This window comes from Vulpes vulpes, chromosome 5 (genome assembly GCF_048418805.1).
Source record: "Vulpes vulpes isolate BD-2025 chromosome 5, VulVul3, whole genome shotgun sequence".
In the NCBI taxonomy this organism is placed as follows: Eukaryota; Metazoa; Chordata; class Mammalia; order Carnivora; family Canidae; genus Vulpes; species Vulpes vulpes.
In genome coordinates, this window is record NC_132784.1 from 112,946,662 (window position 1) to 112,973,368 (window position 26,707).

A 26,707-nucleotide genomic window follows, 5' to 3' on the forward strand; every position below is an offset into this window, starting at 1 on the left:
AATGAATCACTAAATTCTACTCCTGAAGCCAATATTTCACTAAAAGTTAATGAACAAGACGTTAAACAAAACTTTGAAAAAACACATAAAAATCTAGAAGAAAATTTTAAAAATTAGAATAAAAAATGTTTAGATTTCATGTACTCACTTCTTCACTTTTCATTTATTTTTCTACTCAATGCAAACTCAGATTTCCTCCCATGGTTCATTTGAAACTGATGATTTATTAAATCCAATGGAGACTTTATTCCTTTGGAATATGTAGTAACAGATAAGAATAGGAACTCAGAATAAGAATGTTTATCATAAAAAAAACATAATAAGGGGTAAAGGCTTTATTAAAATTTCCTTCCCCATCCCCAACTAGAGTTGGACCCACCCTACTTTCCAGTTTTATGTAAATTATTTCCAATTTTTTGGTATTCATATAAACTATATTATACATAACTCTCTCCACATGCACAGATTTTAGCAAAAATAGGAGTCTTTCATAGGCTTTTTTCTTCAATAATATATTATAGATAATCCTTCTAGATTGATACATTCAGTTCTGTCTCATTCTATATTATGGCTCCATATTTTCTCCTGAATGTATTTATACCATAATTTTTCATCCAGCTTCCTATTAGTTGGTATTTGTAAGTTATTTCCAACTTCTTTCATTATAAATTATGTCATAATGAACATCATTTTATTATTTTTTAAAAAAAGATTTTATCTAAAAAAAAAAAAGATTTTATCTATTTATTCATGAGACACAGGAGAGACAGAGGCAGAGACACAGGCAGAGGGAGAAGCAGGCTCCATGCAGGGAGCCCGATGCGGGACTCGATCCCAGGTCTCCAGGATCATGCCCTGGGCCGAAGGCAGGCGCTAAACCGCTGAGCCACCCAGGCATCTCTCGTTTTATGTTTCATTTATCCTTGTGCAGTTGTGCCAGTGTGTCTGTATATAGATTATTACAAGTAGAACAAAGTATGAAGGGTATTATATAGTTAAAATTTTGACAGGAAATACCAATTTCCCCCCTAAAAGACTGCACAATCTATATTCCCATAAACAGCGTATGTGTCTGGTTTCCTCTAATTTTTTCATCACTGGAATCTAACAAATTATGTTTTTTAACTTAATAGGCAATATTATCATTATTTGCTTAATTTCCATTTCCCTGATTCCTAGAATGAATGTACATTTTTCATGTGTATTGAGCATTTTCTTATTCTCCTTCTGTAATTTGCCCATTTGTATACTTTGTAATAGACAAGTCTCTGTAACTGTATTCCATTTCATTTCTGCAGCATTTGATGTTGTGAATATCTCAATTCTTTGAATTTTCTCATTTCCTATTAAGGTCCTTTTCAGTGCTCTGATTTTCTTCCCAGTTTTCTGGCAAATCTTTATAAGTGCCTCTTCCTTTACTATTCCTTAAATGTTGGTATTACCAGGGTGCTATTGAATGAAGGTTTGTGTCTCCTGTCGTTCTGTCCGTCCCCACTCCTGCCAAATTCACATGTTGAAACCTAATCCCTAATGTGATGGTATTTCGAGCTGGGGCTTTTGGAAGATGACTGGGTCATGAGAGTATCATGAATGGGATTAGTATCTTTTTCAAGAGGCCCCACAGAGCTCTCTTCTTCCTTCCACCAGAGACGCAGTGAGAAGAGGGCCATCTATGAACTACCACCAGTTTCTCAATCTGCTGGTGCCTTGATCTTGGACTTCCCAGCCTCTAACATGTGAGAGGAAGGCCTCTCAGTCTTTGGTATTTTTTGGTAGCCTGGGTGGCCTAAGACATGGGGGATTTCCTCCTCAAGCCCTTTTTAGCTTTACATATTCTTCCCAAGAGAGATCCTTCCTGTACATGGTATGACTTCAACCACAATTTCTGATATGTAGCTCAGGTCTCTCTCTTGAGCCCCAGATCCACATATTCAAGTCTGTTTCAGACATCTTAATCTGAACATATTCCAAACTGAGTTTATCCCTCGTGCCCGCCCCCCGCACCCCGCCCCCCCCCCCCCCCGCCCAACCCATTGATTTGGCCACCCAAGCCAGCAAGCAGTCTTTTCCTTTTCTTGTTCCCATCTCCTCCATACAAAACCAGGTATCGAGTTCTGCTGATTCTGATGTATTTTCATCACCTCTCCACCACGGCTGCTGCTGAGATCTTCATTATTGTGTGGTTGGATTCTTGTAATATCTCCTTGCTTCCAGCCTCATCCTCCTCTTCATCAGCTTTCTCCCTAACCTGTGGAATAAAGCATATCACCCATCTGCTCAAAATCCTTTACTCACCTCCCATTAAAAGGGTCGGGCTGAAATCCAAACTCCTAACGTTTACACACCAAAGTTTTCGTACTGGACCTGGTTTCTTTTCCTTTCCTTTTATTTCAGCCACACAAAATATCCTGTTTCCTGGACTAGCCAAGTTCTCTGGCTTCTCAGATGTTACGATGTTCATCTTCCTTGTGTAACATGCTTCCCTTACTCTTCCAAGGAGTCATACCTATTCACTGTCACCCAGCAGACTCCCTTGGCCATACAGTTTGTGTTGGGTGGTCCTTCTATGTGGCCCCATAATTCTCCCTTTCGCAACCACATTTTAACACAAGACTGTGGCCTGTGTAAGAGCAGGTAAGAGTGTAACTTTCATTTCTACATCCTGAGAAATGATGTAGAGCTCAAGAAATACATAATAGATATATGTAAAGAGGAGAAAGGAGAAGGGGATAGGAGACTCTGGCCTCTGCTGCCACTAAAGTGGCTCTCAGCAAGTTTAAGGTCAGTAGAGGGGAGCCTGGGTGGTTCATTGGTTAAGCATCTGCCTCTGGCTAGGGTCATGGTCATGGTGTCCTGGGATTGAGCACTGCATTGGGCTTCCTGCTCAGCAGGGAGTCTGCTTCTCCCTCTCTCTCTGTGTGCTCACTCTATCTCTCTCAAATAAATAAAAAAATAAACCTTAAAAAAAAAGAAGAGTAAGGTTACTAGTGACCCACAATTATTAAATGCAATGGATAACTCTTCCTATAAGCAGCCTGAGGTGATCTCTGAAAATATTTGTTATTCACTTGACCCAGAAAACCCTATAAAATCACACAAATCAAATGGTTCAAATCTTCAAGTTCAGTTTAAGAACACACATGAAACTGCCCAGGCCATCAAGGGTATGCCTATCTGAAAAGCCACCAAGTATATGAAGGATGTCACTTCGCAGAAGCTATGCGTGCCACTCTGTTGCTACGATGGTGGAGTTGGTAGGTGTGCCCAGGCCAAACAGTGGGGCTGGACACAGGGTCAGTGGCCCAAAAAGAGTGCTGAATTTTTACTGTGCATGCTTAAAAATGCAGAAAATAATGCTGAATTTAAGGGTTTAGATGTAGATTCTCTGGTCATTGAGCACATCCAGGTGAACAAAACTCCCAAGATGTGGAGTAGAATTTACCAGGGCTCATGGTTGGATTAACCCTACATGAGCTCTCCTGTCACATTGAGACGACACTGACAAAGAGCAGATTGTTCCTAAACCAGAAGAGGGAGTTGCACAGAGGAAAAGGATATCCCAGAAGAAACCGAAGAAACAAAAACGTATGGCCTGGGAGTAAATTCTGCATACAATAAATGCAAATAAAAACAAAAACAGGAAAGAAAAAAGAAAAAAACTCGATGGATACATTTTCTGCTAATCTGGATCCAATTTTTTGAGACATGACTTCCTCCTAGACTCCCTTCTGTCTGATGATGGATCCTTCTCATTTTCCTCTTGAGGGTCCTTTTCCTCTGCTCACATCTTAAATGTTAGGCCTGCCCCCAGGTGCCCTGCTCTTGTAGTCTCCCTGGGATGTGGCCGAGCAGGAGCCTACTCAGACACCTGCTGTGCTGTGCTGCCCCTTACTGGAGCCAACGAGAAGGCAGCCAGCAAAAGTAGTGCCCGTATTCTGGTTGGAAATAGGTGCTGTTAGCCCCTGCAGGTTAGCCTCAGACGCTTCACTGGGTGGATCCCTTTTGAAAACTCCCAGGAGGAGTCAGGGTATGAGCAAAGCCCACCCACAGTTTACTTCACTTCCTTCCTTTTTACTTACTCTGCTCTTGTGACTTTGTCTGTTCCTTCTTCTCCTCAGTATCCTGTTTATAATTTGCTTTAAAATCTTGTCTAGCTAACCCCACTTCAACTTAGCTCATTCTACTCCTGTCTTAGCTCCTCTTCCAGTCCAAAGATTTGCTGTAGCCCACATTAGGGGAAACACTGAAGGCTGGGGTGGGTTGGAGTAAACTTCGGTCTGATTCTGAGACTCAGCTACAAAATGCAGGCAATAATGCCTGTCCTGCTCACCTCCCAGGGCTCCAATGTGTTCAAGTGAATGAGGTGTCATGTGCAATTTAAGGCATTGAGCTGACTCAGTTTCCCCATGGTGATCCTTTGGGGAAGGGTAACTACTTCCATCACAGCAGTTCCCAGATTGAGGAGAGCAGTGTTTTTACTGGGTTCCTCTATGTTAAATCAGAAATATCTCCAATTCAAAAATAGTTACAAATATGGTGTATTAGGGACTGTGGCTTGCCTTATGGGTCCCCAAAGTGCCTTAGATGGGCAAATAATCCATTTAGATTCAAGAGGGATGGACCTGAAATTTCAAAGACTATAAGTCTGGGAAATCCATTTTTTGGGGGCCAAGTAATCTTATTTTTTTCCTACTAATGTTCAGTAGATGGGCCAGTGTAAAGGTGTAAGCAGTGACTTTATCATAAAGGGTGGAGCTTAGGATGTGGGAAATCTGATTTTTTGGCTTTGTGCTCTGAATGACTTTTATATATGACCTATTCCTCTCTCTTACAACTTAAGAGGTGACTGAGATCAGAAATCCCCTGCAGGCTTGGTGGGTTCCTACTAATTTTAACTTCTGGATTAATCAGGGTGACTCTTGTCTGGGAAACCAAAGGCAGATATTCTCTATCAGAGGACTTTAATCTTTTCTGTTCTTCTTCTTCTTCTTCTTTTTTTTTTTTTTTGGACATTAATCTTTTCAGAGCACTGACATCTCTGAGAATCCAACAGAAGCTATAGATCCTCTGCTCAGAAAACAGAACCAACTGCACATTCAACCAAAAGAGTTCATTTCACTTCACTTCTTTTTTGTGCTCTCAGATATGGAGGCTTCCTGTTTTTGGTCTCAGACTCCACCCATGAGTTGCGGAGTGGTGGAGAGTTCAACTAGTGCTGTTCTTTAACTTTGGGCCATGATTTCAGGGGCTCTGGTCTTGAAACCTTTCTAGACTGGTTCTGGCATGTCTCCAGCATTCCTGGGAAGTAACATGAACTCTCAAAGGTGGGAGTGCTGTCTGGCTCTGGAACGTCTACTTCTACTTCACTTGTTCCTGGCAACCAGCATTCAAGGTACTTTACGCAAGTCGTGTGCCTGCAATTGTGCACTGAAGGCACGGGTGAGATGGGAAGGGGGATATAGGGTGGGGCTCAGTCTTGAAAGTGGAGTGTGGTCTCCAGGCAGCAGATACTTCTATGCTGGTAGCAGGGCTGTGGTGAGCTGGGCAACCTTCCTGAGCCCTAAGAGAATCAGCCTCTCTTTTCCCAAGGGGTTGTGACAAAAACAGGACCTCAGGGAGATGGGGGAGCAGGCTCCTTAGATTTAATTCCATGCTTTGTAGTCTGGGTCTAAGTAGAGGCTTGGGGTGCCTCATATCAAAGGAGGCCGCAGCATCTAGTTGTTAAGAGTTAAGGATCATTCCTCCGCCATGGCTGTTCCGGTCTCCCTCGTGTACAACTGTTCACCTTCCACTTCCTTTCTTTTCAGGTCAGCTGAGAAGTGGGAGTTAAGCTATTGCCTTTCTCACCATTCCCCTTAAGAAATACTCAGGTCTTTTTCATGTCAGAGGCTTTAATGCTCACTACTATGGAAAAAAAATGAGTAAAAATGAACAAGCACAGGGAACTAACACAGCATCATAAGATTCAGTGTAACTTTTAGGGAGAGGAGAGAGTCATGCTCAGTCATAGCCTCTTGATCACACCTGCAGGCCTCTCAGAGTGATAGTACTTTGGATCTGGTTGATGACTGTGTACATCTAGAGACACGATGGGAAATATTAATCCAAGTCTTGGGAAAGATAGTGCTACTAAGAGAACCAGAATATATCAGGACTGGTGTCTAAGTCTCTTCAGGCATGGATTATGCCTACAGATGGTCATCTTATCCCCAATTTATGACTTTCCCCCTATTAATCATATCCATTTACATTTAACTTTGCTATTTGCCTCAGAGGAGGTGCTTTCTCTGTTATGGCTAGATTTTTTCTTCTGCCCAGGATTCACTGCACGGCCCTCTCCTTCTGCCCCTCCTTTAGGCTTTCATTTTTATGTGACTTTTTCCCTTAGACCTCCAGATTGTGATTGGTGCATTGCTTGATTGTGTGTATCCTTGGGAGGACTTGAGGACAGAGACTGTGTACAGTGCTAAACTTAGCAGAGTGCCTGGAACATAGCCTGGGTTCAAGAAATAATTGTTAAATATACGAATGAATGACTTCAAAGAACTTTCTTTTGGGCTCTATATCTAGATCTTCCTGGGGACCTAGTAGTTCTCTCCTCCCTGGTAAGGGGTACTTTTGTGGAAAAATATGAGAAGCATTTTTAAATCTCTTCTTTCATCCCTCTTCAGGCTTGTTTCTCAGCTCTCTGATTTCAGGTACCCTCTACCCCTGGGCATCTTCCCCGTCTGCCCACAGCACTTGGCAGAGTGCAGTGGAAGCAGCATGTACTGGGAAGCAGAAGACCTCTGTTCTGAGTTCTAGGCCATGGGATTTTCTATAAATCATAAATGCTTTCTGAGCCTCAGCTTTCTCAATTCTATAATGGGTATTATAATAATATGCTTCCCATTTCTTCAAGGGGTTATTATTTGGGTCAAATCAAATAAAGAGTGTAGAATTGTTTTTGCAAATGTAATACACATAATCTGAGAAGCTAAGAGCCTGGGAAGGACATAAGTAAACTTTAGAGCCCAATGCTCCCTCTTTACCCCCAGACATGAATTTTTATTTTTTTTTATTATTATTTTTAAGACATGAATTTTTAGCAGCTTTTTAAACATCTCCATATTCTTCAAACATATGTCCAAAATCTAACTCATTATCTTTGTTCTGGTTGTCTATTGCTGTGTAATAACCCACCAGAACTCTGCAGATTTAGATAATAATCACCTATTTTGTGCACAAATGTGGGGGTGGATTGTGCTCAGCGCCTTGGTATATCTCATGTGCATGCAACCAGATCATGGTGGGGCTTGGGGTGATCTCTGAGCCTTCTTCACTCATGTTGCTGGTGCGTAGGCTGAGCAATATCCAATAACTATGTGTCTGGGCTTATTACATAGCAGCTGAAACTTCTGGTGTGAGTATACTGAGAGAAGTGGGCAAACACCGCATGGTGTTTTCTAATCGTGCTTTGTGAGTCATACTTCTGCTGTATCCTGCTCCTGGAGGCCAGCCCCAAAGGGAGGGAACATAGAACCCACCTCTTGATGGAATGAGTGTCAAAAAATATGCAGACTTTAAAAAATATTATTGTAATTTACTGTTTATCTCTGTTTCCTTTCTCAGTACATGACATCTCTTTGTCCAATTACTGAAGCCAGAATTCTGGAAGCCATCCTCACTTCCTTTCTTTTCCTTGACTGTCATGTTCAATGAGTAAGTTCTATTAATTATACCTTCAAAAAGTCTCTTAAATATATCTAATTCCACCAACCTTTCCTGCCAGATCAAACCACCTATTCTAAACCAAGACATTATTTTCTCCCATCATTTACCACAATACTTTCCTCTCCTGCTTAAAAGCTCTTTTTTTTTTTTTTTTTTTTTTTTTACTCCATCCTTCTCTCTGTCTAGTATTTACCATACTGCTGTGGCTATACATTTTCTAAAATGGTTATCTGTTAATCTTCTTTTGAAAACTCTTCAGCGGTGACCGTGGTGAGCAAGAGTTACAGCAGACAGTGAGCATAAGCTTGCACTGGATAATGTGGTCACTTCCTATTTTCCCCTGGTTGATGCTCTAATCACCTGAGATACTTCTCTTTCCTTAAATGGATCTTGCTTCTGTGGTCTCTGAGCACTTGATAATTTTATTCTCCCCTAGTTGGAACACTGATTACTTCCAGTCCTCATCTTTCCCTGGGTAATTTCTACTTATACTAATTTCTACTCACAGTTTCTATGGAAGCCACTCCTGACCCCTAAATTCAAGTGACATGCTCCCTTAGTATTCCATATTTTCCTTATCCCAACACTTATTACCAATAGTGGAATCATCTGATTGTCTGTATCCACTAGAATGGAAGCTCTCTAAGATAAGGAGATATATCTCTTTCACTCTTTTTGTTGTTGTTGTTGTTAAAGATTTTATTTATTTATTCATGAGAGACACACAAAGAGAGGCAGAGACATAGGCAGAGGGAGAAGCAGGCTCCCCACAGGGAGCTTGATGCAGGACTTGATCCCAGGACCCCAGAATCACGACCTGAGCCAAAGGCAGGTGCCCAACCACTGAGCCACCCAAGTGTCCCTATCTCTTTCACTCTATGCATGATGCCTACCACAGACCCTAGCTGATAGTAAGTGCTTACTCTACATCTATTAGAAGAGTGAATAAATGAATACATTGATGTACGTGTGTGTGTGTGTGTGTGTGTGTGTGTGTGTGTATGAATGGATAGGTGGAGGAAAGGAAAAAGGGAAGGAGTGAGGAAGTTGTGAAACATTGTTTCAGTCAAGCTGGGATCTCAGCAAAGGATTTGCCTCCTACTTCACTGAAAAAATGGGGGCTAGAGATCATTAGGCAGAATGCCTCTCAATTTGTTGCCTACCACCTCTAAACTATAAACTTCTCTATATCCCCAGGTGTCTTTTCCACCCTCCCTTTTCCCTCAGAGCATGACGTATCTCCCCTTCCAGGCAAGATCTGGGCCATTAACTCTGCTCCGAGCTCCCTCCAGCCCAGTGCCGTTGATCACTTTCTTTCTCTTCCATGTCTCCTTCTCTACTGGCATCTTCCCTTGACTTATCATAGCTGTCTTTTTCCTTCTTAAATAAAACTAAAAGATAAAACCAGAAACCTCTCTCTCTCTCTCTCTCTCTTTTTTTTTTTTTACCTTTCATGTCCCTCTACACAATGCCCTACCAATTTCTTTCCCATTCACACTGAAATGTCTTAGACTAGCTTACTTTTGTTTTCTCCTCTCTCACCTTCCATTGAATTCTTGACCCATTACAATCTGGCCAAGTAAAATCATTAGTCTTCCCATCTCAGGAAATAGTACTCTATTCTTCTTGCCATCCATGACAAAATCTGGGGTCCTGATATCTATTGTCAAATTACTTCCTTAAGGTAGGAGGCAGTTCACGATGGTGGCATAAGAATATCTTGAACTCATCTTCTCCCATGGACACAAATCTATGGCTATATATAGAACAATTCTGTCTGAAAAGAACCTGAGAATTAGCTGAACAGCTACTCTACAACAAAAGATAAAAAGGCTGTATCAAGGTGGTTAGGAGAGGCAGAGAAGCAGTCTCACCCAAATCCCACCTTTGACACGGCAACCCACCATGGGGAAGGGTTCTCACAAATATAGAACTCCTCCCTGAGGAACAAGGACTTTTTGCTCTATATCAGGCACCTTAACTCTTGGAACCTGCCTTGGAGAGACAAGCCCTTCCCTAAATATCTAGCTTTGAAAACCAATGGAGCTTATATCCAGGAGAACCATAGGGCTGTAGGGAATGGAGATTCCATTCTTCAAGGGCTCACAAGCAGATTTACTCATTTTGCAACCAACAGCTTGAAAAGAGCCTATGTCAAATGTGAAGGAGAATAATTTGATGATCTTAAAGGGTCTGCTATAGGGACAAAAGCCTGTTGGGACTCTATCCAGGAATGAAGGTGCTGGTGGCTGTCATTTTTTACATTCTATCTCTAGCCTGCTAGTGCTGGTGGGCACCATTTTTGCACTCAGTCTAACCTGCTAGCACCTGCTTTGTTGTGCTGATGATGCAGCTCTACCCTTTCATGCTGCTTCCTCAGTGGGCTACTGTCCTGCTCCTTCCCACTTCCCATAGTCCCTCCAAACTAGCAGGTACACTCAGCTCACACAAGGGATACCCCTTGAACATCCTTTCTGGTGGTTGGGGGGGTGGATTGTGTTTCTTGGCTCTGTGGGTCTGAAGTAATTAGAGAGAGAGCAAGAGACAACCAAGAACTAGGGCAGGGGTAAATAATAAGATTCATCACCTACATAGGCCCACCCCTTCAATATTGGGAGAGGTAGTTGTTTTGCCTGACACAGAGAAATAAACAAAGAGAGTCAACCAAATGAGGAAAAGCAAGAATATATTCTAAATGAATGAATAAGACAAAATCCCAGAAAAAAGAACCTTAATAAAATGGAGATAAGTAATCTGATAAAGAGTTCTTTTTTTTTTAGAGAGAGAGATTTTTATTTATTTATTCATGAGAGATACACAGATAGAGGCAGAGGCATACACAGAGGAGAAGCAGGCTCCCCACGAGAACCCTAATGCAGGACTCAATCCCAGGATCATGTCCTGAGCCAAAGGCAGACACTCAACCCCTGAGCTACCCAGGCATCCCTAATAAAGAGTTCAAAGAATGGTCATAAAGATCTCACTGAATTCAGGAAAAGAATGGATGAACACAGTAAGAACTTCAACAAAGAGAAAATATAAGAAAGTACAAAACACAGAAGTCACAGAGCTGAGGAATGTGACAATTGAACTGCAAAATGTGCCAGAAGAGTTCAATAGCAGACTAGATGATGTGGAGGAAATAATTGGTGAGCTGGAAGACAGGTCAATGACACTAATATAAGCAGGGCAGCAAAAAGATAAAAGAATTTTAAAAAGCAAAGATAGGAGCACCTGGGTGGTTCAATGGTTGAGCGCAAAAGTGTCACTGGTAAAGGTAAATACATATAGTAAAGGAAGCAAAATAATCACTTAGAAAGTTAGTATGAAGGTTAAAAGAGAAAAGTAGTAAAAAATAACTGTAACTGCAATAATTAGTTATGGGATGCACAAAATAAAAAGATGCAAAATGTGACATCACAAACATAATATATGGCAAAGGGAGTAAAAATGCAGCATCTCAGAATGCAATCAAACTGAACTTCCTATCCACTTAAAGTAGACTGTTCTATATATAGCGTGTTATGTGTGAGCCTCATGACAAGCAAAAATCTCTAACAGATCCACAAAAGATAGTGAGAAGGGAATGTAACACTGCAGAAAGTCATCAAACTAGACTTCTTGTGATAATTTTACAACGTATACAAATGTCGTGTTATTATGGCGTACACTTGAAACTAATATAATGTATGTCAATCATACTTTAGTTTTATTTTTTTTACATTTTTTAATTTTTATTATTTATTTATTTATTTATTTATTTATTTATTTATTTATTTATGATAGTCACAGAGAGAGAGAGGCAGAGACACAGGCAGAGGGAGAAGCAGGCTCCACGTACCGGGAGCCTGACGTGGGATTCAATCCCAGGTCTCCAGGATCGGGCCCTGGGCCAAAGGCAGGCCCAAACCGCTGCGCCACCCAGGGATCCCATACTTTAGTTTTAAATATTACTTACTTAAAAGATTGTAAGTTTAGATAGTTGATTTCATCAGCGAGCTCTTGGTAACTCCGTATTCGTATCTTTAAAACTAATATTAAAAAAAAAACTAATATTAGTATCTTTAAAACGTCTTTCCTTCCTTAATAGTTATACTAGAAACCATGTGACCTGATTTTAGAGTGATGACAACCTCTCCCCTTTAGGACCTCTTTCACTTTCGTGGGTAGATTCTTTGGTATGAAATAATCATTTTCCTTGATCTGGTTCTGCCCCACTCTAATTTTGCTTTTCTACAGACAAGAAACAGGGCTAGACTCAGCTGCTTTGTTTTCTATTGTAAACAGCACATAAGCATAGTTTATTCTATGCATCCAGACACATAACCAGATACTTCTTCCTGTTAGAATTAACTTTCTTTACACTTACTTCCCCTGCCTTCTAATGTATGCAATTGTTAGGAAGGCAAATCAAGATTTTGTCAATTTACTTGAAAAATGGAAATAATACATAAATATACTGTAGATAAGAAAGATATCAATTTATCTGAATTTAGTAGACAATTAGCAGACAAAACCACCATCTTGATACCCCAAATTGTATTACCTCGTTTCCGCATTAACTTTGCAATCTATATTAGCAAAATTAAGCCATATTTCTCTTTAATTTGTGAATGAATTATAGAATTCTTTCAGAAGACTAGAATATCTTTTATCCCTTTTAAAACAGTCAACCAAGTGTTCTTTCTACTGCTTCTATATTCAGGTTTATGTTGCTTTTCCAGGCCACCCTGGAAAATATTTCAAAATAAAATTCACTCTTCCATTTTCTGTTTTCAAGCACGATCTTGGCCCATTTGAGGCTGCTGGATTTATATTTCAAGGTTTCTTTTAGCTGTTTTGCATTGACTTTTGATATCTGAAAATTTCGATGCCATATTCAACATACTTTTATGTTGTTGGGTTTGGGTTTTGGTGATTTTGTTTTGTGTTTTGTTTTGTTTGTTTTTTTTTCTTTTTTTTAGATTTCCTGAGTATCTTTTCTACTGACTCTCTGCTTTCTTTGTCATAATAGTCATCTTTCATTCATTTATTATTATCAAGATCCAGCCATAAAACAGGGATCTGCTGGCCAGGTTTGGGCACATTTTCATATTGAAGAAACACAGTTCATTGGTCATACGTAATTAAACAGTAACTCAAATTTCTACTTATCGTCTCTCAAAAGATGTTAAAGGAAATCTAATTTGTAAACTACAGCAACACTTCCTACACCCAACTTTCTTGTCCTCTTCAGTCTTCTCAAACCATCTCATCCATCTACTGCCTGGACAGTCTTACTCTTTTTTTTTTTAAAGATTGTATTTATTTATTCATGACACACACACACACACACACACACACACACACATGCACACACACACACACACAGAGAGAGAGAGAGAGAGAGGCAGAGACACAGGCAGAGGGAGAAGCAGCTTCCATGCAGGGAGCCTGACATGGGACTCGATCCCGGATCTCCAGGATCACACCCTGGGCTGAAGGCGGTGCTAAACCGCTGGGCTATCTGGACTGCCCCAGTCTTACTCTTTTGAGCCCCAATGTGCTAGCACCCCTATTTCCTAAACCAGCTTGAGTGGTCTTGGTGTTTGCTTATCTACTCTTTTCCTTACTGCCTCATCAGTTCAAACTGATCTTAAGAAGCAAGAGAGAGGGAGAAGCTGAGTGGAAAGTAAAAATATGAAAAAATATTGACTAGCAGGTCATGAGAAGAAAAAGACTGGGAGAACTAATGTATACATTTTGTCACTGTCATCCATTCATTCGTTGTCTACTTAATACTAAATGTCAACCGAGTATTGTAGGGATTCAAAATTGAGCAATACGTTGTCTTTGCCTTTGAGAAACTCACAAAATCAGTGACTGTGTGTCTGCATAGTTTCTCCCTGCCCCTCACACTAAATTCTGAAGTTCACTTGAGTATGTTGAGGACACCCTTGACAAACATATCTCTTTGTCCTTGTAAAGCAGATTCCATTCTCTCAAGGAGAAAGGGTGCAAGGTACAACTGGGCCTGGATCATAACTGGAGTCTGTGTGCTCTGTATCCTTCACTCTTTCTCATTGGATGCATCCTTCTTTCTCCCTCCCCAAGGAAGCTTTATTTTTTTTATTTTTTTATTTTTTTTATTTATGATAGTCACACAGAGAGAGAGAGAGAGGCAGAGACACAGGCAGAGGGAGAAGCAGGCTCCATGCACCGGGAGCCCGACGTGGGATTCGATCCCGGGTCTCCAGGATCGCGCCCCGGGCCAAAGGCAGGCGCCAAACCGCTGCGCCACCCAGGGATCCCCCCAAGGAAGCTTTAGGGAGGTTCTCTGTCCTGGTAGAGGTGCTGGGATCTCTTTCTCATCACCACATGTCCTAGACCAGTGACATGGTTTTGTGCTATACCTTGTGCATACTGACATCCTTTATTTTTAGACCATTAAATTTAAGTGAAAGCTGATTCAGAAGCTGCTACAATTTTTTGGATTTTAGGCTCTTTCTTTCATATTCTTCAATCTTTCAGATTCTCATATAGACATCCATTTCTAAAAAATATATCATTAGTCTAGTCCTTATTTTGCCACTGTTTTGGTCTAATAAAATAAGTTCAACAGCCAATTGTTAAACATCTTAATAACTTAGGCATAGTACTAGGTGTATGGATACAAAAAATAATGTCGGTAATAATAATAATAAAACAATACATGACATTGAATACTTACTAATCTTCCAAGTAATATTCTAAGCACTTTATTTGTATTAATTGACTATTTGTATTAAGTTATATTCTAAGCATTTTATTAATATAACTCTGTATTAGAGTTCTTCAGAGAACTAGGGCAAATAGACTATCTATAAATGTATAGAAAGAGGTTTATTGTGAGGAATTGTTTCATGCTATTATTGAAGCATAACCCATACAATGTATTTCTCTGTATGGAGAAGTCTCACAATCTGCCATCTACAAGCTGGTGGCACAGAGAAAACAGTGGTGGAGTTTCAGTCCAAATCTGCAAGACTAAGAACCAGGGGGCCCAATGGTGTAAGTCATTGTCCAAGTCCAAGAGCCAGGAGCACGAATGTCCAAGGGTAGGAGAAGATAGATATCTCAGCTCAAGCAAAGAGCAAATTTGCTCTTCATCTGCATTTTTTGTTTTTTTTGGGCCCTCATTGGATTATAGTGCCCACCACATTGGTAAGGGTGATCATCTTTACTCAGTTTACCAATTCAAATGTGAATCTCTTCCAGAAACACCCTCATAGACACATCCAGAAATAATGTTTTACAGCTGTCTGGGCATCGCTTAGCCCAGTCAAAGCGACACATAGACTTAACCGTCACAAACTCTAAGAGATAGTTACCAAAACAAAGACAGAGCCATTAGGTAACATGCTCAAGTTGACATAGCTAGCAAGTGGTAGAGCCAGGATTTGAACTGAGGCAGTCTGATTCCAGAACCCATGCTCTTAACCATCACAGTATAATGGAAAATGAATTAGATTCCCAGGAGTCATTTCAAGTTTATAGTCTGGTGGCAGAAGAAGGTAGTAGACATTAAACAGATCACTTCAGTGTAATGTGATTCCTAAGATACAGGCATGCATAAGATGTGCACAAAAGAGTGGTTCACTGTGGGTTGTGCTATCTTCCTGGGCATATGTTGGAGAGTCTGCCAAGGATGACTTGGGCCAGTAGTTCTCAGCCCGAATGGGGGTGGGACGTTTGGCAATATCTGGAGACATTTTGATTGTCATGTCTGGAGATGTGCTACTGATACTTAGTGGGCAGAGGCCAGAAATGCTGCTGAACATCCTTCAATGCACATGGACAATTCCTACAACAGGGAATTATCTAGCCTAAAATGTCAATAGTGCCAAGGTGGAAGAACACTGATCTGGGCTGTCTGTTGTCACTACTTCTATTGATTGACATGGAAGCAGCACCGTGCCCTACCCTCATGCCCATGCCTCAAGCTCCAACGTTTACTGAATTCCCGATCAAGGGCCAGGCCTCTGGTGAAGACTGTACTTACTGCTTCTAAGAAGAAACCCTTTCTCTCCCCTGTCCCACCAGCTCAGGCCTCCGCTGCAGGGCCATTCTCCCTTCTCCAAGATGGCTCTCACTCTCATTGGCAGGTCATTCACAACGTCAGGTGATCACCGTCTCCGGCAACAACGTGAGCCTACACATCCCCAATTTGCCTGCTCTCTCCAGGGTCACCTGGTTTTACACTGCCAACCAGAAGATTGTAGAATGGGAGTCCAACAGGACTAACTTCTTCAATTCTAAGTTTAAGAACAGAGCTAGTCTTAATGAAAGCTATGCACTATGCATCTACAAGGTCCAGAAAGAGGACAGCAGCACCTACATCCTGAGGGTGCTGAAGGACTCTGGAAAAGAGGAGGACTGGACTATCTCACTGGAGGTACTTGGTGAGTTTGGGGAGTCCCACTCAGGGCCCCGGATGGACCACTGGGAGGTTTCCTAGGTCTCATGGAGGTTTTCTCTGGGAGGAGGAAAGAGAAATCTAAGGACAGGCTTAATTCATTTCTCCTGGAGCCAGTTCCTCTGGGGAGTGAGCCTGGGCCAGCAGAGCCCAAATTGATAGCCTTGGGACCTTTACGTCTTCTGACCTTAGTGAGTCTCAGATGTGAAGAGAGGGAAAAACCATAGAAATGACTTCCTCTCTATTCTCTTCATGCTTTCCTCTGATCAACCCTGTGAGCTCAGTTCTGTGCTCATCTTAATAATATACATGAACCCAGACTTCATCAGATTTAAGGAAAAAAGTGACAAGAGACAGAGGATAGGGCAGGAGCTGTTAAAGGAAATTTTTTTTTTTCCTACCTTTCAGAATGGATAGGACAGAAACTTCCACTTGTAGTTCCAGCCTAACTGGTATATGTGAAATAAAGACTAGGATTATACTTGGGATCAGATGGATCTGGGTTAAAAACCTTGGTTACTAGCTCACTTACTTGCTGTGTGACTTTGAAGAAAGATCGTTAACATCTTTGTGCCCATATTAGGTAAGTTCTTTTGATGGCAAGTAACAGAAGCCAATTTGATGTAAATTTAGCAAAAAAAAAAAAAAAAAAAAGAGAGAGAGAGAGGGGGGGGGGAAGTCTATTAAAGAAACTAGAACTAAAACTATTTTAAAGCAATTCAAGGAACTTAGAAGAGTTAGGAAAGGTTGAACAGGAGGAAGAATGAAAACCAGGGCCAGCCCGGAATCCCTAGCTTCAGGAATCTGTGGACTGTGCCTCTGGATCCCTGCCATTTACATGACTTACCTCTGAAAGCCCAGACTTTTGTAACTCTTGGTTTAAATTATCAGAATTTAAAGACAGAAACTGATTGAACCAGCTTGATTCAGGTATGTGTATCTGACTGAAATATTTATGGCTCAAAGGGTCAGGTGAAAACACAGAAACGTGGTTCTTGAGGACGCCTCTGTGGCGTTGAGGTAGGTAAAAACTAGAGAAGAGAGGCAGGGCAGACCGAGACAGGTATCTCCCTGAGAGCTGCAGGGCTCCCATATTATGAGGATAATTATATCTTCCTTTTAGGATGTCCTCCTCGCAGAGGGGCCATGCTAATCTTCTCTATATCGTTCTTTTTTTTTTTTTTAAGATTTTATTTATTTATTCATGAGAGACAGAGAGACAGAGAGAGAGAGAGAGAGAGAGAGAGAGAGGCAGAGACACAGGCAAAGGGAGAAGCAGGCTCCATGCAGGGAGCCCGACGCAGGACTCGATCCCAGGTCTCCAGGGTCAGGCCCTGGACCAAAGGTGGCGCTAAACCGCTGAGCCACCCGGGCTGCCCTCTCTGTATCGTTCTATTTTTAGTATATGTGCCGCGAGTGAGCACTTCCTTTTAGGATGTTATGAGAATCAAAGTAGGTAATTGGAGCGAAACATCAAAAAGTGAAAATGAGAGGTTTTTTCCAAACCAAATAATTTTATCACGCAATTTCCTCCTACCAGATAATTACCAAAAAATACAAATACAAAATCTCTAGACAATACTCAGAATATATCTGTAATCCTCTTTCTTCTCTAAAACAGTGGAAATGAAGAGTGTCTTATACAATCAGGTCCCACCCTCTCAATGGCTCCAAGGTTGGAGGCCTCTTCTCACATATTTCCTCCAAGTCACATGGCCTGAAAATTCCTGGGAAAAGGAAAAGATTCAAAGTCTCATATGGTGGTGTTAAGAAAAGCCCAAATTTGTATCATTTACCAATTTCTGGTAAATACTCCCATCACAGCCAGCTCCAAGGCGCTAATGATTTCACAATTAGCTTGTAACATTTCTGAATATTTGAAATTCCACAAGCTGGTGTGATGTAAGCACACCTTCCTGAAGTAAGACCCTTAGGATGGGATTAGCAGAAAGCTCATTCTTCAGCATCATCCTTGAATTTCTGATAGTTCAGAGGGGGCATCGTAGAGCCAGACACCCCGGTTGGCTCAGTGAATCCCATCCATAAAGCACCGAGTGTGTGCTGCTCTCCGTGTGAAATGTGGAAGATAGAAGCATGAGAGGTGAGGCCATAGGAAATGGCAGAAAATAGAAAAAAAGTTGCCCAATCTAAGCACGCAGGGGAAGTCCAGTAATCTGAGGGGATTTCACATAGGAGGCGGGTCTAGGGCTCTGGAGGCGGAGCTCCCTTCACCTCCCACACGCTGGCAGCCAGAGGCCAGCTCTGATCCGGTCAAGGCTCTGGCACATTTAATCCTTGACACCAGAGCAGCACTGATTCTGCAGGTGTTTTACTCAAGGCCAGATTGAAAAGTCGCCAGAGGGTTTCAGGTAAAGTGGCCCCAGGAAAGAAAGGAACAGATGCTGGGATTCTGTTTCATCCCATCTGGTGGCAGGATGACAGCAGTGATGACCCTGTGAGCTCCGACATGCATATGACACTTGCACCCTGCAAGAAGCACTTCCCCATGGGCGATGCCATTTTCTCTTACTAACATTGGGCTATGAGGTAGAGTCCGTGTACTCCTGAGAAGGAAATTCAAGGGGTTAATGATCTTGATAACATCACTCCATGAGAGCCACGTCCCAGACTGAGGCTGGTCTCACTTCAAAGCTACTGACTTGTCCTTTGTGTCTCATGACTGCTCCATCCATCCATCCATCCATCCATCCATCATCCATCCATCATCCATCATCCATCCATCCATCATCCATCCATCCATCCATCCATCATCCATCCATCATCCATCCATCCATCATCCATCCATCCATCATCCATCCATCCATCCATCCATCATCCATCCATCCATCATCCATTCATCCATCATCCATCCATCATCCATCCATCCATCCATCCATCCATCATCCATCCATCCATCATCCATCCATCCATCCATCCATCCATCATCCATCCATCATCCATCATCCATCCATCCATCCATCCATCATCCATCCATCATCCATCCATCATCCATCCATCATCCATCCATCCATCCATCCATCATCCATCCATCATCCATCCATCCATCCATCATCCATCCATCCATCATCCATCTATCCATCCATCCATCCATCATCCATCCATCCATCCATCCATCCATCATCCATCCATCATCCATCCATCCATCATCCATCCATCCATCATCCATCCATCATCCATCATCCATCCATCCATCATCCATCCATCCATCATCCATCCATCCATCCATCATCCATCCATCCATCCATCCATCCATCCATCATCCATCCATCATCCATCCATCCATCCATCCATCATCCATCCATCATCCATCCATCCATCCATCATCCATCCATCCATCCATCCATCCATCCATCATCCATCTATCCATCCATCCATCCATCATCCATCCATCCATCCATCCATCATCCATCCATCCATCCATCATCCATCCTTTCATCGGATGCTTACAGATTCCTATCCGGCACGCACTGTGCTAAACCCTGAGATACCAATGTCAACAGACACAATGCTGTTCATCACAGATGACGTGGGGATTACATGAGGTTTTTCTCCAGATTCCAGGAAAGCCACATGGCTTTGCCGTGTGCAGGGTATACTTCTTACCCCAGGACTCTGGCTGAATCTGAGCCCAAGAGCTCTGGATGGACAGACAGGCCAAGGTGCCAACTGTGGGCCAGGTGCGGGAGAAGGAGCCTCAGGTAGCTCAGACAGCTGGATACCAAGTCTGACCCCAAGAAATCTCTGAGGCTCTTTCTGACCTATAGGCATAGACCCATTTTGTTTCTGGGTGTATGGCTCCCCCTCCTGGATCCATTTTAGCTTCACCCTCAAGGAGCAGCCCTTCCAGTCTGAACCTCCAGAGGTCAAAGCTGCTCACTAGCTCCCCCTGTGGGGGTGCCTTCTCCATGACACAACTTTCTGCAGCACTCAGCGCTCCTCCTTACCTCCCTTGATATTTTGTTGGCTAAGTGTTCAAAGCGTAAGTGCCTTATAAATGCATAAATCCATTGTCTCATCTTACAACATCTTCCTCATCTTCAGATCCTGTACGTAAACCTGGCATCAAAATTCAGACGTTACAGGAGGTGAACAATAGCTGTCATCTGAAACTGTCATGTGAGGTCTCAGGCCAATCAGCAAACTACACCTGGTATGGGGATTCAGGGCCCTTGCCCACAGATCTCCAGAGTCCTGTGCTTGAAATTACTGTTTACCAACAAAATTTTTCCAGCTATTACACCTGCCAAGCCAGCAATCCTGTGAGCAGCAAGAATGACACCATCTACTTCAGCAAACTGTGTAAACTAGGTAAGGAATGCTTAGGAGGAGCTGGGGGTGGGGGTGGGGAGTGCAGGTATGGGGTAATTAGTTTTCTTTTGAATGAAATGAATGAAGAAAGGTATGAGGATCCTATTCAGCCTTCTGCTCAGATGGAGGATCCCAAAGGCATCTGTGAGACCTGAGAGACTCAGGTCCTATCCCTGGCTCTGCTCCCACCCCTCAGCAAGCTTACTTGGCTTTTGTGGAGCTCATTGTCCTCACCTGGGAGGGCAGCTGGCTCTCCTCCCCTGGTCTAACAGTGCATGGTCCTAGAATCTGAGGCCCCGTAATTGTAGGACAATCGGAGCTGTCAGTGCTGAGCAGGTGGAAGAAGCGCAGGTGGAAGAGGAGACCAGACAGTTGAGCGGGCGCATGAAGAGGTTTCTAGCAGAAAGCTTAAATCAGCAAAGGAAAGAAAGGCCAAGTAGATGAGCACAAGCAAGAACGAGTAGTGAACAGGAGTGAAGGTCTTATCCTAAGGTAGGGGCTCTGCTCTTTAGAAAGGCAGACTCTGGGTTTCATGTTTCAGCTTCTTTCTCTAGGGAGGACCCACTCATCTGAGCATCACTCCTGGCCCTCTGTCAAGCCTATACAGGTCCTATTGTGGGATAATCAGGATTGGGCAGTAAGCTCATAGGTTTCAGAGTCCGGTATTTGGGGTTAATCCTGGGATTGACACTGAATAGCTAAGCAAGTGACTTTAGCTTCTCCAAGTCCATGTCCTTCTCCAAGTTGTTTCCTTAAATAACAGACAAAGTAGTAATCCTCATCTCATGCTGTTCTAAGGACTAAATGAGGCGGTACAGATACCCTACCTGGAACAGTGCCTGACAAGTCTTCAATGAATGGTACTTAAATTAGAACAGTTCCTTCAATTCTGCAGACACTAGGAGGGGAACCCTCAATAAATTTGGATTACTATCTCCAGCATTCTGGGTCTTGTACTTTCCATACCCCGGAAACCACATCCCTGAGGATACATATCCATATCCTTCCAGAATAAGTCATACCTGTGGTGCCAGCACTTACTTGAGTTCCCCGTCATGCCAGTCATCAGGGACCGTAGCCCCAGAGACATTGCTCTTTCCTGGTCTTCCTGGACCCGTCCACTGTCCCACCCGTGCTAATTTCTTCACCTGTGCTCCCACATGCAGACTATGGAACCTGTACACTCGTCTTTATTCTTCCCACCTGACTGGCCATGCCAGACTAGACTAGAAGACTAGTCTCTCCTGCCATCACTGACCTGATGTGACAGTTTGGTGTCTGACCATGATACCACCTTCAAATCAACACCACATCCTGAGATCCAGCAAAAAGAAGAGACACAGTCCCCTGTCCTTTATAAAATGAGGGCAACTGCTCATCTGCAAAGAGGATGAAAACAGTAACATGGCCCTTTTTTTTTGGGAGGGCTGAAGCAATCTTGTCACTTTCCAGCCACCCAGTGTATCCTAGAAAGGCGCCCCTAATTTCCCTTCCCCACTTTTTTTTTAAATTTTTATTTATTTATGATAGTCACAGAGAGAGAGAGAGAGAGAGAGGCAGAGACACAGGCAGAGGGAGAAGCAGGCTCCATGCACCGGGAGCCCAACATGGGACTCGATCCTGGGTCTCCAGGATCGCGCCCTGGGCCAAAGCAGGCGCCAAACCGCTGCACCACCCAGGGATCCCTATCACTGTTCCCTTTTTGTTCTTATTTTCTGCTTCCTCTCCTGTCCTGTCCTCCCTCTCCTCTGTGCTTACCCCTTCTCTCCCCTCCCTTCCTATCTGTCTTCCTCTTCCCTTTTTCTCTCTTGATATAGATGGGATGTGGGGTGGAGAATGGAGAGGGGAAGTAGCCTTTTCCTTCCTATAGTCAAGTCACCTAAGTGTTTGGAGTTTTATTGCTCTTTCAGCCAAATCCTCTGGAGTAGCTTGGATTGCAACATGGCTAATAGTCATGGTACCCATTGTTCCTGGCCTCCTATGGACCTGAGATGAGCTCTGCTAACTCCAGAGTGGAACTTCAAGATGATCGGGTCTTGCCTTCATCGGTAACCATGCTGTGAACCAACGCAGGTGCTCTGACTACGTGGGATGGCAGAACGTGTGCTGTTGCATCTACCAGGATTTTCAAATCAACTCTTTAAAAAGTACAGCTAATGTTTTATTTCACATCCCCTACTTGTTTTCCAGCACACATACACAGATACACATGCATCCCTCCCACCAAAAGATGTGATCACACTATGCAACATTTTCTCGTTTGAATAAATATTTGATATGACCCTCAACGTCAAACTGTCAGACAATGTCTGCTCCATTGGCCTGGACAATCAAGATGCAAAGAGCCAGGGCGCCTAGGTGGCTCAGGGGTTGAGCGTCTGTCTTTGGCTCAGGGCGTGATCCCGGGGTCCTGGGATCGAGTCCCACATCGGGCTCCCCTCGGGGAACCCATTTCTCCCTCTGCCTGGTCTCTGCCTCTCTCTGTGTGTCTCTCATGAATAAATAAATAAACAAAACAAAACCACAAAGGGGAAGGGCCTGGGACCATAGGCTCCTGTGTGTTTGTGTGTCTGGGAGTTAACTTGTGCCGTCTCTGTCTCTTGCTCCCACATCCATGCCAAGTCTCCTGGGGTTCCCAGCTCCTCCCTGCCCTAAGTTCTGGCCTCTCCAAGGAGCATGCTCTTCAGGTTTCCTGGGAATATGCGGTCAGGCTTACACCTCAGGAGTGAGCATGCAGCTTTATCACATAAAAAGAGTTCCTCCCAAGCCTTTCCTGGGGAGCTGAGCACCCCCCACTCCCTTTGTGGGCAACTCTTCAAGTCCTACCTGTGCCACAGGATCTAATAAAACTATCAAACGGACAAAATGTTCTCACCAGAGTCTCCCTTTACAGGAAGGTAGGAGCCCCCAGGCCCAGCAGTGAGAGCACACCAGGGGTTCTGCTGTGTGTTGCCCTCCTCCGGGGCTTTCATGGGCCTGGAGCTGAGTGGGCCCCTTCAGCACGTGTTCCCCCTCCAGGGAACTATTCCCACCACAGATCACTTTTCCTCTGCACCAAAACAGCCTTCCTTGCTATCCAGCCTTTCCCACAGAACACACTGTGTGGTCACCAAACTCTCATTTTCTTCCTGGGCTGTCCTCGTTAATTGTATGTGTCAGTTTGACTGGGCAGCAGAGGTGACTGGGTATTGGGTCCAACATTATTTTTTTTAAAGATTTTATTTATTAAAAAAAAGATTTTATTTATTTATTCATGATAAACACACAGAGAGAGGGAGAGAGAGGCAGAGACACAGGCAGAGGGAGAAACAGGCTCCATGCAGGGAGCCTGACACGGGACTCATCCAGGACTCCAGGATCACGCCCTGGGCCAAAGGTAGGCGCCAAACCGTTGAGCCACCCAGGGATCCCCTGGGTCCAACGTTATTCTGTGTGTGTTTGTGAGGGTTTCCTGGATAAGATTAACATTTGAATCAGTAGCCTGAGTAAAGCAGATTATCCACTGTAACGTGGGTGGGCCCCATCTGATCAGGTGAAGGTGCGCATAGGCTCACCCTCCCACGAGTACAGAATTCCTTCTGCCTGACTGCTTTTGAGCTGGGACATTTGGGTTTTTTTTTTTTCTGCTTTCAGATGTCATCAGCAATCCTGGGTCTCCAGTCTGATGACTCCGATCTTGGGACTTGTCAGCCTCCATAATTGCATGAGCCAATCCCTTATAATAAATCTTTTGTGTGTGTGTGTGTGTGTATCTCCTATTGGTCTGTTTCTCTGGAGAACCCTGACTAACACATGAGCCAATAGAAAAGCTACTTTCTCAGTTCCCTTTCCACTTAGTTGAGGCCATGTGACTGGATTTAGCCAACAGAAAATGCACGGAACTGATGTGCCAGGAAGTGAGGGAGTGTGAGAAGTGGAGCCACATAATGCAAGAGGCCTGCGTCCAAGCCATTGCATGGAAGGCAGCTGCCTGGTCAACACTGAACATGCATAAGGAGGTTTGGGTTTTGTGTGTTATCACAAGACGGCCTGGACTCCCTAAGACCCCCCCATCCCCTTCAGTCCAGTCTGTGGTCCTGTCCTAGCCTCACCTCCAATCAGCTTGCACCTTCCAAGGGGACCGTCTAGGTATCTTTTCTACACGCAGTGTCCTTCCCTTTTCCCTCTCCTTTTCTTGGCAGAAGAAACGCGCACGCGCGCGCGCACACACACACACACACACACACACACACATACAAATGGACTCAAAGAGCATTTTTAGGGGAAAGCAGTAAGAGGAAAGAAATGTCACTTTATATCACAAATAAGCACAGGCCTTGGCTGCTAAGGAACAGGGACACCTCTCCAGGCATCATGTTTCCATTGGATCTAGTTACTTGAAGACCAGAGGCAAATACCACCTTGGAGAGCTCAGGCCACTTGCACCAACTGTTCCCTGCCTCCTCCCCTCAGGGCAATGCCAAATGCATAAATTGTCGGGCTTAGTGCAGATGAAAATATGGGCCCCTTGTTCAAAAAGCAAGAAAATAGTGCCATTAAATGTACTAAAATATAAAGCTTTTTTCCTTTATTCCCTCAGCTTTTCTGTACTTGGTATGATTTTTAAAATCACGATATAATGTTCTAAGTAAAGAAAATTTAAAATTTAAATTATTATGAATTTTATTGTTTATGTCGTGCAATGTTAGCTTTGAATGAAATACAAGAATATTTCATTTCTATGTGAAGTAGTTGAAACTACTCAATTCATATTTTGTAGCTTGTACATGCATATGCATTTGGTTTTGCCAGAACAGTATAAATCAGGCAAAAAATGAACTTACCTATTTTTGTTTTACTTCTTGAAGCGCACACATTTTCCCAACACTCCGTGGAAGCCAGTGGCTTTCCTTTGAAGTCATTTTGAGTCTCTGTGAACTCCTACAGATTCTGTAGTCTTGGGGTACCATGAATACTGCCTGCAGATGAGGCAGCCAGAACAGGACGGGCGTACATATTGCATGCATCTCCTCTGCTCATGTGCATGCTCCTTGTCCCAAAGGACGTCACTTAAAAAACACAAGTTGAAAGATGAAATTATTAAGAATTTCAAGAAGGTGACAGCAGAGCACCGAAGCAAGTGAAGGGTCCTCTGAACATGGGGTCCTGTTTGACTGATGGGGTCATATGCCGTGCAGCTGGGTTTGACTCAGGGATACTTTACACCAAGACAATACCTTCTCTGGGAGTTCCAGTATAAGGACCAAGCCCTATTCTCATGGATTCCCCAGTCCCTCATATGTTTGTATAAACACTTAGTGGGGTGATTATCAGTGAACTCAAGTATTAAAAAAGAAAGAGATAGGAAAAAAAAAAAAAAAAAAGAAAGAGATAGAGCCCCTGAGTGGCTCAGTTGGTTAAGCATCTGCCTTCAGCTCAAGTCATGATCCCAGGGTCCTGGGATTGAGCCCCACGTGGGGCTCCCTGCTCAGCAGGGAGTCTGCTTGTGCCCCCTCTCTCACTCTCTCTCTCTCTTTCTCTCAAATAAATAAATAAAATCTTAAAAAAAAAAAAGACAATAAGCTCCCAAATGGAGTCATTTGTGCTAAGTCCATGTTGCCAAACCAAGAATTAATACCTAACTTAATTACAGTTTTAATTTCTTCTAGGTTGAACCAATCAATCTGGAATTATTGATGAGGTAATCTGCCTGACAAGTCCCGGTTGTCCCCTAAAGGAAGGTGACCTTGCCTGACACTAGTAACTCTGTCCTGCTCCCTTCTGCCTATGAAAGTAACTCTGTCCTGCTCCTACAAAATGTATGGATCCTCAGGGCTCCTTTCTTTTGAAAAAAAAAAAAAAGATTTTATTTATTCATTCATGAGAGACACAGAGAGAGAGAGGCAGAGACAGGCAGAGGGAGAAGCAGGCTCCCTGTAGGGAGTCTGATGTGGGACTCGATCTTGGGACTCCAGGATCACACCCTGGGCTGAAGGTGGTGCTAAACCGCTGAGCCACCTGGGATTGCCCTCAGAGCTCCTTTCTATCTGCAAATGGGATGCTGCCTATTAATGAATAAAGCCAGCAAGATCTTCAAAATGTACTCAGTTGAATTTTTTTTAAGATTTTATTTATTTATTTAGAGCCTGCACGAGCGGGAGAGGGGCAGAGGGAGAGAGAGAGAGAGAGAGAAAGAATCTCCAGCAAACTCCTTGCTGAGCTGGAGGGGCCCCCCGGAGGGGCTCAATCCCC

The 26,707-nt window shown here is 43.2% G+C and overlaps 1 protein-coding gene and 1 pseudogene across 2 annotated transcripts; one reads left to right on the top strand and one right to left on the bottom strand.

The window, feature by feature from the left end:
* The first annotated feature begins 5,183 nt into the window (after positions 1 to 5,183).
* On the top strand, positions 5,184 to 22,764 carry CD48 (CD48 molecule). Of its 2 annotated transcripts, XM_072759655.1 has the most exons (5): positions 5,204 to 5,392; positions 7,612 to 7,701; positions 15,837 to 16,133; positions 20,210 to 20,476; positions 22,387 to 22,764. In XM_072759655.1, the coding sequence occupies exons 2-5, from the start codon at positions 7,698 to 7,700 to the stop codon at positions 22,464 to 22,466; spliced, it is 648 nt and encodes a 215-aa protein (XP_072615756.1). In that variant the 5' UTR covers positions 5,204 to 5,392; positions 7,612 to 7,697; the 3' UTR covers positions 22,467 to 22,764. The 2 variants fall into 2 exon arrangements, with proteins under 2 accessions (XP_025842165.1, XP_072615756.1); XM_025986380.2 differs by lacking the exon at positions 7,612 to 7,701 and having other exon boundaries at positions 5,184 to 5,392.
* Positions 17,243 to 17,337, bottom strand: LOC112910140 (U6 spliceosomal RNA; annotated as a pseudogene).
* Positions 22,765 to 26,707: the final 3,943 nt, after the last annotated feature.

Excerpts from the sequence above, each read along its gene's own strand:
- CD48 (XM_025986380.2), top strand. The coding sequence starts at position 5,284 with ATGTCTCCAGCATTCCTGGGAAGTAACATGAACTCTCAAAGGTGGGAG. Across the intron at positions 16,134-20,209 it reads TATCTCACTGGAGGTACTTG|ATCCTGTACGTAAACCTGGC; the intron begins GTGAGTTTGGGG and ends CCTCATCTTCAG. Across the intron at positions 20,477-22,386 it reads CAGCAAACTGTGTAAACTAG|CCAAATCCTCTGGAGTAGCT; the intron begins GTAAGGAATGCT and ends TTGCTCTTTCAG.